General features: G+C 60.6%; 1 protein-coding gene across 1 annotated transcript; it reads right to left on the bottom strand.

The window, feature by feature from the left end:
* Positions 1 to 4,371: 4,371 nt before the first annotated feature.
* Positions 4,372 to 14,962, bottom strand: TBX2 (T-box transcription factor 2). Its single transcript, XM_054210031.1, has 7 exons — positions 13,949 to 14,962; positions 12,954 to 13,221; positions 10,290 to 10,436; positions 9,027 to 9,103; positions 8,736 to 8,905; positions 6,877 to 7,487; positions 4,372 to 5,981 (listed from the first exon to the last, which is right to left on the bottom strand). The coding sequence occupies exons 1-7, from the start codon at positions 14,311 to 14,313 to the stop codon at positions 5,535 to 5,537; spliced, it is 2,085 nt and encodes a 694-aa protein (XP_054066006.1). The 5' UTR covers positions 14,314 to 14,962; the 3' UTR covers positions 4,372 to 5,534.
* Positions 14,963 to 15,170: the final 208 nt, after the last annotated feature.

Here is a 15,170-nt window from a genome sequence, read left to right as displayed (position 1 = left end):
GGGTCCGGCTGTCCCTCCCCATCACCCGCCGCTGTAAACAACAGGAATAAACCGAGAGACTCCCCTTTCCCCTTTCCCACCCTGCCTCGGAGCAAACGGTGCCTGCGGCTCAGGACCAGCTTTGCATCAAAATAAACAGCTGTTTTTTCCCCTGATAAGGTTTTAAACCCGCCCAGATCAAAGAGGCTCTGCGAACCTTGCGGTGGGGAGCAGCCCAGACGGCTGCTTCGTCCTTCCGCACCCCTAGCCCATGCCTGGCCCCGGGCCAGGACTGTGCCCCCGCGGGGTTCATGGGCCACAACGGACTCGGGGGGGGGTGGGTAGGGGGGCAAGAGACTTTTGAGACGCCGGTGCCCGGGGGAAGCACGCGGGCAGGGGCTCCGGGGCTTCCCCGGGGTTGGGGGAGGAAGCCCTGGAGGGGGCAGGGGAGGCTCACCCGAGCAGGCTGCTGCAGAGACACGCTGTACTCCACACCGGGGCTCCGAGAGCGCCCCGTCGGGGGCCGGCCCCACTAACGTGGCAGGAAGGGGGGGGCTCCACAGAGGAGGGGGCCACAGAAACCCCGCACCGACCGTGCCCGGGCCGGCAGCGTCGGCAGCACAGAGCGAATACGCGCCCCGCGCAGCCCCCTAAATCACCTGCGGCCGCAGGTGCGGAGCCGCCACCGTGGCTGCTCATCCCGCCCCGAGCGCGCAGGTGCCTTGCGCGGGTGCGCAGCGCTGGGGGATGCCCGGCCGGGGGGGAGGGCAGGGCTCCGCGGAGACTCCCGGCGCTGCCCTTTGTCTATTGATCCGCGATCGGGGGTGGCAGACAGTGCGGCGGCCCCGCGGGTAATTGGGGCTCCGAGGCCGTGACCGAGCCCGCCCCCCTCCTCCCCCCCCCCCCCCCCCCCCGCGGGGGGCAGCGCCGCCGGGGCCCTAATTGGGAGCCGCAGGCGGGGGCTCGGCCCGCTCCGCTTTGTGCCGGGAGCGGAGGCAGCGCGGCGGCAGGCAGGCGCCATCCAGGCACAAAGAGCTGCGCCCCCCCCGCGCCCCCCCCCCGCTGCCCCCGGGCCGGGGGTCCCCTTCCCCGACCACCGCACCCCGCGCTCGCACAGCCGGGGCTGGCAAATACTCGTTGAAACGGGGGATTTGTCATAGAATCATGGGGTGGTTTGGGTGGGAAGGGACATTTAAAGGCCACCTAGTCCAAGCCCCTGCCATGAGCAGGGACATCCGCAACTCGAGCAAGTTGTCCAGCGCCCCATCCAACCGCCACCTCTCTGGGCAACCTGGGCCAGTGTCTCACCACCCTCGGGGTAAGAAATTTCTTCCTTATATCTAGTCTCAATCTCACCTCTTTTAGTTTAAAACCATTACTCCTTGTCCTATCGCAACACTCCCTCATGAAGGGTCCCTCCCCAGCTCTCCTTTAGGCACTGGAAAGCCACAATAAGGTGCCCCTGGAGCCTTCTGTTCTCCAGACTGAACACCCCCGACTCCCTCAGCCTGTCCTCACAGCAGAGGGGCTCCATCCCTCTGATCATCTCTGTGGCCTCCTCTGGACCTGCTCCAACAGGTCCATGTCTTTCCCATGTGTGGCACTGATGGACCCTGGGAGCCACCCCGGGCTGGGGGAGCTCCTGGTGCAGGGCAGGACCCTTGCACGGTGGTGTGCCCCACTTCACGGCATCGTTTTTGGGGGCAAGCACACTCGGGGTGCCACTCCATTTCCCCTAGGGTGTGCAGTGGTCACCTCCTGTGAACCCCACACAGAAGTGACAAAAAGCAGTATTTCTCCACCGTCCCCAGAAGCTGAGGACTAAGCACACGCAGCAAGGTGCCACCACCTCCCTTTCCCCTTCTGCCACGCACCAGTGACCCGACATGCTCAGGGAGTGCGCATTGGCACCGGGATAACATGCAACCCTGCAGCCCGGGTGAGGGCCGGCTTGTCCTGCACAGCCGCGGCAGGAATGGCAACGGCAGTGGCGTTCCCCTGCCATGGGGCTGTGAGATGCTCTGGCACAAGCCCGTGTTCCTGTACACAAACACCCGCCCGTGGAGCCATTCCAGCAGCGCTATCGTGCCTCACAGCAGCTCAGTAGCCAAGTTGGCCAGGGTTTGTCCACCGGACCCACGAAACCCTCAGGGCAGGAATGCTATTTTTCATGCCTAGCCAAGCGCCTTGTGCATTTAGCTGAAGAATCTCAAAAGCCACCACTAACACTAGTGAAATCCTCTTGGCTTGGGGATCTCACCGCGCTGGTGAGACAGCACTGATGCGACCCGCTGGTTAAACACCTTCTGCCAGAGGGAGGTCACTGGAGCACCCAGCGCTTTGTTTTCATGACAGTGACCACAGCACATGGTGCAGCTGAGCCGGGTTTTGTGGGGCGCATTGTGGGGTGCAGAGTGGCAGGGCCGTTGGGGGGGCTGTGCTGGGTGTGCCCCCGCAGGGCCTCCCAGCGCCTTTTCATAGCCGAGGAAAATAATCCCAGTGCAGTGCGTGACTAATCAGTAGCTGCTCGTCGCACTGTTTGAATAGGGTTTCTGAGAGCCCGGCCTTGGCCACGGCGGACCTGGAGTAGCTCGGCTGCTGCCGAAACACCCCACTGCCCACAGCCCCAGCCTGGGGGGGACCAGGCCCGCCTTCCTGCCTTCAGGCACCGTCCCTCGAGATCACTGTCATGAACCCACAGTCTGCAGGGAACACTTTTCCCTCTCTGGTGAAGAGGTGCTTTGTGCTCAATAGGCAGGTTGGGATGTCCTGCCGGCAGCAGCGCTCGGCCCCAGAGGAGGATGCAACGTTTAAACGTTCACTGTCCCTCGGAGCAGGCTGGATGACGTGGCTGTCCCCAACCTGCCAGGATGGCAGGGACCCGGTGTAAGGCTCTGCCAGCGCTGGCTGTGTTCAGTGGCACCGTCACCATCTCCCCACTGAGCTCGCCCCAGAGAGCTCAGCCTAAACCCAGCAATGGCAGAAGGGTGGTGGAAAGAGCCAGGGGAGCCCACGCACGGGCACACACCGTACTCCCCCTCTACTAAAAACAGAGCCCATTAAATTGTTACTCATCCTGAGTGACGTTTATTCGGAAATAATCCCGCAAGCCTAATTTTAGTAACTACACTTCCCTCCTCCAGTGTAAGCGGTTCCCACCCTGCCGGTCCCCCCCCGCCGGCGGAAACGGCCCCTTTCCTCTCAGTGAGCCACAGCGGCTCCTCTGCCGCCGTCGGGGAACCCAGTCCCGCCATCTCTCCCCTCAGAGGCTCCCGCGACCGGGGGGAGTGTCGGTCGCCCCTTCCCTGCCTGCAGCCCCCCGGAGCTCGGGGGCAGGGGTTCGGGGGAGACCGGGGAGGAGCCGCGACCGCGCACGACCCGCCCCGTCGGGGCCGGGCGGCGGCGGGTGTGCGGCGGCACCAGCAGAGGGCGCCCCGCGCCCGGCGCTGCGCCTCCGCGCCCGAGGGGGACGCGCCCCCCGCCCCCGCCCGGCAATTGGGCTCATAAATCTTCCCCGGAACGGGAGAAGGGTAATTGGTGAGGAAAAGGGCTGTTTGCGTCCTCCTCGGCCGCGCCCCGCAACGCCCCGAGCGGCTCCGGGCGCGGGGGGGAGGCGTGGGGACCCACAGCCCGCGCCCCGGGGCAGTCCCGGCCCCGACGGCACCGGCGTGCCCGGGTCACCCCTTCCCCATCCCCGACGGTGCCGCTCTGCCCCGGTCATCCCTTCCCCGCCGGTGCCGGTGTGACCCGCGCACCCCGCTCCCCGCCGGTACTGATGTACCTGAGCGTCTCCCGTCCCCGCCGGTACCGGTGCGCGTCTCCGCAGCACGGCGGGACGGTACCGGCGTCCCCGGGCCCTGCCCTCCCGCGGCGGCACCGGAGCGCACCCCGGCGCCGTCCCGCTGCGCCCGGAGGACGGTGCGGGCAGACCCGCAGCTGCGGAGGGTCCCTGCTCCGCATCCTCCCTCGCCGCACCCGCGGGATCCCCGTTCGCGCCCGCGGACGCCTCCGCGCCCCACCCTGTGCACCTGCGCAGGTGCGCCGAGCCCCCCCATGCGCGGCGCGGCGTCTTGTGGGGCGGGCAAAGGCCCTGAGGCAGAAATCCCCCGACGGGCAGAGCCGGCGGAGGTTCCCGTCCCCGGGAGTCCCCGCGGAGCCCTCCGCCGGGCGGGTGGCCGCGCACCTCGGGGCTTTTTCGTCTTTCCCTATCAAACCCGGGGCCCGCAACCGCCGGGGATGCGCGGTCCCTTCCGCCGCCGCGGGGAACCGGGCCCTGGTGTGGGCGGACCCACCCGCGCAGCAGCTGCGCACCTGCGGAGGAGCGGCGGCCCCGACGGGGAGGTGCGGCCGCGGAAAGGCGGCGGGAATGAAACAGGCGGGAGCCGGCAGGACTTCTCCGAGTAGTTTTTTTATTGAAAGATGTGAGAATTCATCAAAACTGAACAGACAGATACCCAAGTAACCAGCACGTTGCAAATCATGTATCTTTTTATTTTAAAACAAATATAGAGCACAGTCCTGTGATATTTAAATTTATTATACTTTTTTTTTTTTGTTCTGGAGTGAAAAATAAAAACCTGAGGTTTATTCCTGCATTCTCTATACCCCGCTCTGTAGCGATATTTTAGTTACGATTTGGATTTTTTTTTTTTCCTTTCGAAAGTCCGTCAGAGGATTGAACTCTTAGTTTCAATGACTCCAAAAATTGTTTTACCGGTGGCACATGATTGTCCTAGAGAACAGGCGGGATAAACAATATTTTAAAACACAGTTAAAGAAACCAGTATCTCCTTCAATCACAAAGAGCTAAATAGTTTTCATTTACAATATATATGTTCATGTAAAATGAAAAAAAAAATAAAACAAAACAAAAAAACTTAAATGCGATGAGTTAAACTCTAAATATTATGTACACACCAATGTACAACTCTGAATAAATTAATACCAATTTGCATATTCTGGGATCCTTATAGCTTATTTACACAAATTACCATTTATTTCATAAATATCTGCCCGGGTACCCGCGGGGCTCCCCTCGCCGTACCAGCTCTGTGCGGCGGCGGCTGCTGAGGCGGTTCATTTCCCATGTTCCGTTTCTTATTTCTTTTTTTCTTTTAATTATTTTTTCCTCCCCCCCCCACCTCCCCTTGCACAGATGAAGTTTCGGCCCCGCTCACCTCCCCGGGGCCGGCGGTCAAGACCAACCCATCCATCGGGTGCCTCCGCGCCGGCTCATTGCCCCCCCAGCCAGAGCTGCCCAGTGCCCGGAGCGGGGGAGCAGAGGGGCCGGGGGGTTCCGCGGCCGCGATGGAGCGGGGGAACCGCTCCCAGCCCCACAGCCGTGGGAGGGGGCGGACGAGCCCTGCACTCCCACCTCTCGCTCCTGGTTCTGGGGCGGTGGGTCCGCTTGGCCGGCGGGGCTCCATCCCTCTGCTCCAGCCCCCCACTCCCCATCCGCCCCCACCCCTCGCTCCGCAATAAATATTTATACTGTGCTGTACAAAATACCAGTGCTTCTCCGCCCCGCCGGGAGGGCTTGCTGCCCGCCCCGTCGGTCACTTGGGGGACTCCCTGCCGGGTGACAGCTCCCGCTGGCTCTCCAGCCCGCTCACCAGTCTCTGGATGTTCTGCAGTTCGTTGAGGGACTCCTTCAGGGAGCCCTTGGGGGAGGCGGCGGGGCGCTGGGTGCCCCCCTTGTGCAGGGGCACCTCGGGGAGGGGGCTGGACTCCCGGCTGCTGCTGGCCTTGGAGCCCTCGGAGCCGGGGTTGAGGCTGGCAGGGAGGCCGGTGGTCAGCAGGTTGGTGCTGGGTGGGATGGTGACCGGGAGCTGGTAGGGGCTGAAGCGCAGGCGGGGACGGCTGCTGCCCAGGAAGGGGTTGCGGGAGAGCGGCCCGGCCGCCGCCGCGCTGGTGGCTGGCATGGCCGAGGCGGCTGCCGCAGCTGCCGCCATGTAGGTGTAGGGGTAGGGGAAGAGTCCGCCGAAGGTGGGCATCGGGATTCCCTGTGGAGAGAGAGAGAGGGGTGAGAGCCGTTCCAATGTTCCGCTGCATTCCCCTGTCCTGCCTGCCCCCCCAAGCTGGCGTTCCACGGAGAAAGCCGAGGCAAAGCCAGACACCTTGGTGTCATCCTAAAAACACAGTGTGGGGATATCCCTGTGGGACGGACCGAGGGAGGGAGTACGGCTGGGGAGCCCCATCTGCCCCACACCGAGCCGAGCTGGTGCCGCCGGGCACAAACCCCTCTGTGGGACCGGCCCCGACCCTGCCCCCGCGCCTCCCGCACACTGCGTGTCCCCCGTCTGTGCAGCATCACAGACCTTTAACCACATTAAAACACATAGTTAAGTAGGGTCGATAAATTAGGGGAGTTCAAAGACATCTTTATGTGTTTCATCATAGGGGCTGGTGAAGGCAACACAAGCGCAGGCGTTACAGGAGCTGTTTTGGGGCTGGCGGGGGAGACAGGGGGGCTGCGGGATGGGGACAGCCAGGTCAGGCAGGGCCACAGCTCCTCACTCTGCCCCTGCCTATGGGGAAACGACACCGGCTGCAAAAAAAATCAGAATTCCTCCTCAAATCAGCCCTGAGGCCAACCTTCAAAATGTCTCCCATGTCCTGCCTTTGCCACACCAGGCAGCACATCAGGGGTCTGGGGGAGTATCACCCCCTTGTCCCCAGCGGCTGCAAGGGGAGCCTAGGGGGACCAACAGCTCCTGACCTGCACCGGGGCCACCCCACATGTCCCCACACCGGGGGTGACACCAGCCAGGACTGACCCTTGTCCCCAGCGCGCCCCAAATTCAGGCAGCTTTGGGAAAGGACACAGAGATGGGGGCCCAGGGTCTGGCTGCCCAGTGGGGATGGGGACAGGGATGCGGAGTGGGCGCGGGGGCTTACCTGAGAGGCCAGCATGTGCTGGGAGAGGTGGAAAGGGAAGGGGGTGGCCGTCCCTGCCGCGCCTGGGGCAGACGAGAGGGCTCCGTTCTCCAGGCTGCCCCCGCCGGTCACCGAGGCCAGCAAGTGTCCCATGCCCATGGCGGAGAAGGCGCCGGGGGCCATGGCGAACTGTCCCGGGTGGATGAAGAGGGGCTGCCCGGCGCCCAGGGGGCTGAAGAACTGCTGCCCATGGAGGCCGGAGAGCGCCAGGCTCTGCAGGTGCCCAGCGCTGAGGTGCGGGGGGCTGTCCGTGTGCACCATCAGCGGGGCAAAGGCCTCCTTGCCCACGCCACCCTCCGCGTCCTTCTTGCTCAGGTCCGGTTCTTTCCTCCTTCCTTCCACCTTGTCCTTCTCCAGGCCCCGAGCACCGAACAGGCCCTCGCCGGGTCCCTCCCGGGGGGACGCACCGTCCTTAACCTTCTCCGGGCTGCGCCTCTCCTTGCTCCTCTCTTCTGGGCACCGGGGGCTGCCCCGGGGCGTCGCGTCCTCTCCGCTGGGGCTGGCGGTGGCTGCCGGCCGCTCCTCGGGCACCTTCTCCACCTCCGCATCGCTGTCAGCCCCCAGCTTCTCCTCTGCAAGGAAATGGAAGGGCAGGGGGTCAGAACAGAAGTCCCCGGGGGAGGCGAGGAGCAGGTCACTCGCCAGAGCCCCGGCGGCAAAGTCGCAACTGTTATTAATGGGAGAAACTAATTTCGGGGGGCAGAAACGGGCCCTCGTGCTGCGGTCGCTCTGGGGAAAGGGGATTAACAACAGCAGTCCTGTTGCTCTGCCAAACAGGAAAAACATGTTTGATGGAGGACCAAAATCTATTACAGCATCGCTCTCGTTAGCTGCAAACTCAAAGCGGGCTGCAGAGCAGGGGGATGAAGGGAGCGTGGACAGCGCTGGAGGAAATGGTCCTGTATATATTTAATTACATGGAGCTGATCAACAGCGCACCGTGGATTTATTCCAAATGTGCAGGTTGAGGCAGGTTAAACAGGCATTTTTAAGGCAAGAGGTATGGTACAGATTTTCCTAAAAGGGGCTTTAATTTTAAAAAAAAACCCATCGAGCTCTCAGAGAGGGACTGGAGGCGAGGGGATGGCGAGGGCGAGGGGAGCAGAGCCCCTGCCCGATCGGCTCCCGCTAAACGAAAAAAACATTGTGGTGTGGGTTAGGTGAAGCTCTGCAGGCTGGGGCAAATATTCGGGGAAGCCTTTGAAAGAGGAGAGGGGTGTAATAAACCCTCCCACCAGCTCGGATGGGGGGAACGAGGCGGGGGTGGGGTGGTTTGCAGTTTTGATGAAGGTTTGCAGGGAATAGGGCTGGTGGAAAGTTTAAAGAGCAGCAGATTGATAGTGCGGCAAGACGAAACCCAGCATCTAAAAACTGCAACGTGGGAACTGCCAGTTTATTTTCATTTACTAGCTTGAAGCCCTGGAGTTACAACATTTTTTTCCCCTTTCAAATGTATTAATTCTTTCTTTTTTTTTTTTTTTTAATATTTATTTTTTTTCCAGGGGACTGTGAGCTAGCCATGAAAGGCAGGGCACGCACCAGCGAGGAGCCGGGCAAACGCATCCAGCGCAGGGGCTGCCTTGCCATTTCTTCTTGTTTATACTAACGTATAAACAGGAAAACGTTTGCAAACCGTGAATGCCATTCGCGTTTTGCTCTGTTCTTGTCCTTTCAACCCTTGGGCTCCTTCGTGCCCATCCCCGTCTTTTTTTCCCTGCTCGTTTGCCCCTCTGCCCCGCAGACACCGGCACGCACCGGCCCCGAGGGAGCAGAAACCCGACTTTGGGAGGGAGGATTTGGGGTTTTGCCTCCTCCTTTACCTCTGCCGCTGCCCTTGAGGCGCAGGGGGCTGGGGAGGGCTCCCACGGGGGAGTGGAGGGCGTCTCGCACCGCCGAGGGCTCGCAGGAGGAGGCGTCCGACTCGCCGCCGTCGCGGTCGGGCTTGCAGGGCTCCTCGTACATCCGCAGGGACGGCAGCGAGAGCTGCTTCCTACGGGGCGGGGGGGGGGGGGATGTGAGAGGCAGCGTCGGGCACGGCCCGGCCCTCCGCGGGCGCGGAGCGGCGGCTGCGCGGGGGCGGAGCGGGGAGGGGGACAGCGGACACCCCTTACCTCTTCTCCCGCCGGCCATTGCCCGTGTCCCGAAAGCCCTTGGCGAAGGGGTTGTTATCGATTTTCAGCTGGGTGATCTGCGGGGGGGGGAACGGAGAAAGGAGGCGGTGTGAACCCCTGCCCGGCCACCCCCCCCCCGCCTTCCGCCGCCGCCGCCGCCGTCGGGGAGCCCGGGCTGCGCTGCGCAGGCTGCGAAACGCGCCGCGGCCCCGCTTTAACACACCGCATGCTTTATTAAAAATGATGCTGAGGTTTGGGCTTGAATTATTAATAGAGTCTTAATGATAGGAAGTTATTTTTCACGGCCCCCCGGAGGGAAGATGGCGACTGAGCCGCTCGGCGCTGGTTAAAAGCTATTCTTATCCCTTCCCCGCCGCCACGGGCTTCTGGGGGCCGGCGACATTAGGGCGCTCAATAATGCACGGCCCTGAAATACGGTCCCGAGAGGGGCGATGGAAAAAGGCCTGGCTGCCCGGGACCCGCCGCAACCCCCTGCCCGGCCGCCCCGGGCCGCAGCATCCCCCGCCCGACGGGGCCCACCGGCCGGCGGCCGCCCCGCGCAGCTTGCGGCGGGCCAGCAGACAAAGTGCTCTTTAATCGATTGTGACTCTTCGCCATAAACTTTACGAGGGAAACAAGCCCACCAGGACCCTCAGACAGAGCTGTCAATTAGCATCAGCAGCCAGGGGTGGAGGTGGGGGTCAGCTTTTGGATTAAAACACACATACAACTTTTGGAGGGGGGCCGGCAGAGGCTCTCCACTCCCCACCGAGCTCTCCTGGCTCCACTGTTCGCAAGGCGACACTTGCTAAATCACGAAAGCAACTAAAATTAGCTTATCTGGCTGTATTTTTTTGGCTCCTCCCGGGCCCAGAGCACCTTCTCCATGAGGCTGCCCAGGCCGCGGCACTGCTCTCTGCAGCCTGGGCCTGCAGCAAGGGCTCCCGCTGCCCCGAAAAGGTGCGACAAAGTCCAGGAGGAAATTATTAATAGTAATAATAGAAATAGTAATAACAGCATGAGCAGTAGCATTAGTATTAGCAATAGCAATAATAATAGCAGCAGCATGAGGGGCGCCTCCTGCTCTGAGGGCTTGGGGTTTAACCTTTCTCCTGTTGCTTGCCTTTTGGCTACTCTCCCCAAAAATGTCCTCACACACACACACAAATACACCCTAAAAAGGGGTAAGGCATGGGACAGGGGTGAGAGCAGGGGGAGATGCAGGGACAGGGCAGGGAGAGGGCAGGGGCTGCCCGGCCGTACCTTGTCGTTCTGGTAAGCGGTGACGGCGATGAAGTCGGTCTCGGGGAACACGTAGGTGCGGAAGGTGCTGTAGGGCAGCTTGAGGATGTCGTTGGCCCGGACTATGTGGAACCTGGGCTGGTACTTGTGCATGGAGTTCAGGATGGTCTGGGTGGGCGAGAGAGCACAGCCCGCGGCTGCCGTCAGCCTCACGGTCCACGTTATACACACGTCTAGCTACCTCCCTAAAAAAAAATTCCCTTTTCTCCCGAAAACAGCCAACAAACCCCACAAATTCACGCTGAGGCAATAATGCCGGCGGATGCCAAAGAGGGAGATGTGTTGGGGTTTTTTTATTGTTGTTTATGCCATTGCACGATCTGCCCCCAAATAAGGAGGTCAGGGGAAGGCAGGCACAGCAGCATCTTTGCGGGTGTTAAGCACGGCAATAAAGCAGCAAAAGGGTTCTCCCCGTTTTATGACTACCCTGCAAACGCGAGGCGAGTTTTCGACACATTTCTCGCTGCTTTTCATATTTCCGACCTTTCAAAAAAAAAAAAAAAAGAAAACAAAACAAAAAAAAAACCAACTCCACCTCACCACCACAAAAAAATAATGTTAAAAAGCCTCTCGATTTGTGTCGGTGGCGGCAGAAACCCGTGCCAGCCCCAGCCAGCGCCTGCGACGTGAAAGGAGCATTTCACCATGAGCCATGTTAAATTTATGTCTCGGAGCAACGCTGCAGAAGGAACAGACATTTTTTTTTTTTTCCAACCAGGTGTCTGAAAACCTCGCCAACACTCAAAGCCATTCTCTACCCTCTCGTTTTTGGTTTTTCTTTTCTTTTCTTTTCTTTTTTTTTTTTTTAACCCGAATCCACCGCGATTTGGCTGAGGATTTTCGGAAGCGGCGGAACCCCCCGAGCCGCGCCCCGGGGGCCGTTCCGACCCCCTGCCCCTCGCTGCCCGCACCGGCAACGTTTTCCTGCCCGATAGCGATTAAATAATTCCCCAACCTGCTGTGGTCGGGCTGAAATGCAGTATTCACCGCCCGGAATTGGTAGGGGAACGGCGAAAGCTTGAGTAATTATTGTCAAATAACGTCTGCCAAATGGCTAAATAATTATCACTTCATTTCGTTTTAGAAGGCAATAAAAAAAATCCCCCCTTTTTTAACCCCAGCAATAATCACCTGCTGATGAACTGTCGGATCGCTATTATATTGATAGCATCTAAACGGGATTTATCATAAAAATGGTGCAAAAAGTCTCATTCAGGCGCGCAAATCTGCATTCCTTTAAAAAAAAAAAAAAAATCATCCCTCTCTGACCAGATGGGCACTGGCTAAACCCTCATCTCCCAGATTTAACACAGTCCGGATTTTGGACAACGACAGATACCAGAAATCTTTAATTGAAGGTGGCGAACCGTTAAAAACACTGAACCAAACTAGTTTTTCCCTAGTATCAAAAAAAAAAAAAAGCTATTTTTTAAGACTCCCTCTCTATCGATTTACCTTGCTGTCTATAAATAACCTTGCAATGTATTATTTAACAAAGACGCTCTTTCCTGCCTTAAAAGAAAAAAAAAAAGAAAAAACAAACTCAAAATAAATAAAAAGAAAGAAAAAAGTGCACCGAGGAGGTGCTGAGCCCTCTCCCACCTGAGCGCCGGTTCCCGCAGCCCCGGAGCGCGGTGCCCCCCGGCTCCGCCGCCGCACCGCCGGCCGCGGGTCCCCGATAATTACCATATCACCAGCGCTGGACGATGAACTTTCCCTTTATCGCCCTAAATGCTTGTCCAGAGGCTAAAGATAGCCGGCTTGTGCGCTGTGATTTCCACACACGCCCCCCCACCCCCCCGTGCATTCACTCAGGATCGCGCTCCCCTCGCGTTTTGACCCTGCTTTCTGCGGATCTCTGCAAATTGCTACCAAGATTCGGTTTCTTGCTTGCTTTCTCTCTCTCTTTTTTTATTTTTTGTTTGTCTGGGTTGCTGGTTTTTCTGCTTTAACTTTTTGTTTGTTTTTTTTTTATTTACCTCCGGAAGGTGATGCAGATATACTCAATAGGGAAATAAATAGGGGCGTTTGGGAGCCTTTCAGAAGCAGCCACGGCTCCGGCCCTGTTCCCGGCCGCGGAAACCCAGCGCAGGTGCCGCCGCCTCCAGCACCGCTCCCCCCGGCCCGGGCTGCACCTGCCCGGCCGCCCCGTCGGGGCAGCCCTCACCGCCGCCCCCGGCACGGCCTCGGCCCCGCACATCCACCCCCCAAATCCCGCTCCCCGCAGAGCCCCGAGGGCCGGGGAAAGGCGGCAGGACAGGCCGCGGAGACCGGGAGGATCGAGGATGAGGGAGCCAAGGGGACCCCGAGGCTGCCCGCAGCCCGATCCTCTCCTGTCCCCCGGGGGAGCCGTCCCCAGGACGGCGGAGAGCTGCCCCTCGGTGCGGGGCAGGAGCAGGGGCCGCGGGGGCGGCGGGGCAGCCAGGCCGCCGCAGGGCCCGGCAAGGCCCCGCCGTCCAGCCCAGCGCGCTGCGGCCGGGGGGAGAAGCCGTTAAAGCCCAGCGGCTGCCCCCGGGCAAAGCAGGACCGGGCAGCCCCGGCACCGCGCAAACCCCACTCCTTCTCCGAGGGGGCATCCCTGCTCGGGGATGGGGGGGCTCCGCTCTGTCCCGCAGCCGCACTTACAAAGCCGTGCTTGTCCGAGATGTTGTTGGTGAGCTTGAGCTTGTGAAAGGCAACAGGTTTGGCCATCCACTGCTCCCCCGTGGCCGGGCTGTCGGGGTGGATGTACATGCGCTTGGGCATCTCCGGGTCGGCCTTGCCGGCCACCATCCAGCGGGAGTTGTGGAACTTGTACCGGCAGTCGTCGGCCGCCACTATATCCATCAGCAAAATGTACTTGGCCTTCTTGTCCAGGCCGCTCACCCGCACCTTGAACGGGGGGAACATCCTCCTGCGGAGAGACCCAGAGCGGTACAGGGCTGCCGCCCCCCCGCCCGCCGCCGACCCCCGACGGCCGCTGCCCCGCCGAGCCGCCCCGCACCGCCCGGCCCCGGCCGCCGCTCCGAAACCACCATCTTTTACTGGAGCTTCACTGAGGTTTTCCAGCCTTTCTCACGTCCCGCTGCTCCTCACCCTGCTCTACTGCACCCGCCGGGGGCAGAAAGCAGGGGAAGAACTCGAAAAAATAATACTAAAAAAATTCCATTCCGGGGAAACAAGTGGGCGAAAACGCATCCCGGATTTCACTCCGTCTCCCTGCTCTCCGCCGAGCCGTTCGCCCTGTACCCAGGCGGCCCCGCCGCTGGCCTCCCCCGGGACCGGGGACATGGGCAGGGCCGGGGGCGACCCCGGCTGCGGGGAAAGTTTGGCAGGAGGGAAGGAAGCGGCGAGAAGCGGCGTAAACAAATGCAGCGGGGGATTACGGGCGCTCAATTAGTGCGCACAAATTTAATTTGGGATCGCGCTCGGAAAAAGTAATAATTGGGGGGGGGGAAGCTCGGAGAGGGGGGGTTAAACACCTCCGAAAAAACTCCGGGGATCGAAACTCGCCGCGTTAATTCATCGGGGCGCATTTGGCGAGGACCGGGGGAAGAGGGATGAAACGGAGGGGCGAGGGCGCTACGCGGCCGCGCAGGTGCGGGGCGGGCTGCGGGGGGCTACGCGGGGCCGGCTCTTACCTCCCGGACTTGGTGATCACCATCTCGGTGCCCAGCTTGTGAAACTGGTCCCAAAGCTCTTTGGCTTCCAGCGTTACTTTCGGGTCGTCTTCGACCTCCTCCTCGGGCTCCAGGCTCTTGAGCGAGCGCAGATGGGCGGCTTGGTGGTGGTGTCCCAGGGCCGAGACGTGCAACCCGGCCTCGGCCGCCCCGGCCAGCCCGGGGTCCGGCATGGGCTTTGCCAGCGCCGCCGGAGGCAGAGCCAGAGCGGGGAAAAAGGAAGGCTGGGCGGCTGCGAGGAAAGCGGACATGGGGAAGTCGGCCGGCCGGGGTGCGTGGAAGGGGTGGTAAGCCATGGCAGTCCCTGGGAAGGCTGGATCTCTCATCGGTGCATCCACAAATCCAGGAGAAAAAGAGGGATTCCCTTTACAAAAATGTGTGTGTGCGGGTTTTTGTTATTTTTTTTTTCTCTCTCTCCTGCCCAGCGAACTCGCTCGAGTCTCTGGAAGAGGAAGGAAAATCAACAGCACACACACACAAAAAAAAGCATACAAAAAAAGCCGAAAAACAGCGGAACTAGATCTGGAAAAAAAATAAAAAGAAGAAAAAAAAAAAAAAGAGAGAGGCAGTTCCCGGCTCCTGGGACTCCCGGTCTGCGGAGGGGAGACAGTAGGTCCTTATTTTTTGTTGTTGTTGTTGCAGCGAGGGAGAGCGAGCGAGGGAGCGATCCCTCCCGGTAAAGTCCTTCCCAACACTAAAATAGAAACAAAAGCCGGCGCGGGGCTGCGCGGAGCGGCGCGGGGCGCGGCGGGGCAGGGGCTGCCCTCACACCCCCCCGGGCCCTGGCTGCTCCCCGGCGGGGCCGGCCCGGCTGCGCGCTCCGCGGACGGCGCTGGGGCGAGGGCTGCTCATGGCTAAAGGAGCCGGAGTGGAAACGGTTAGATCTTGTCCTGATCTCTGTAAAACTGTGACTATCTCACATGTCCTTCCTGCTCTGATCCGCCCGCTAATGAGCCAAGCCCCCTTGATTGCTGATTTTACGCGTTTCAGACCAATTGTGGATCTGCATAGGCGTGGTTTTGACAGCTCCGGCCAAGCTCCGGGGCGCGGGGGGGGCGGTGAGGGGGTGAGGGGGGGTGGGGGCGCGGAGGGAGGGAGGAAGGGAAGAAGGGAAAAAAAAAAAAAAAAGGGGGGAAAAAAAAAAAAAGAAGAAGGTGTCGGAAGCATCGGCAGTAAGAAAACA

This window comes from Rissa tridactyla, chromosome 7 (genome assembly GCF_028500815.1).
Source record: "Rissa tridactyla isolate bRisTri1 chromosome 7, bRisTri1.patW.cur.20221130, whole genome shotgun sequence".
Taxonomy (NCBI): Eukaryota; Metazoa; Chordata; class Aves; order Charadriiformes; family Laridae; genus Rissa; species Rissa tridactyla.
Note: the sequence above shows the minus strand (reverse complement) of the source record. Positions and strands in the feature narration are given on the sequence as shown.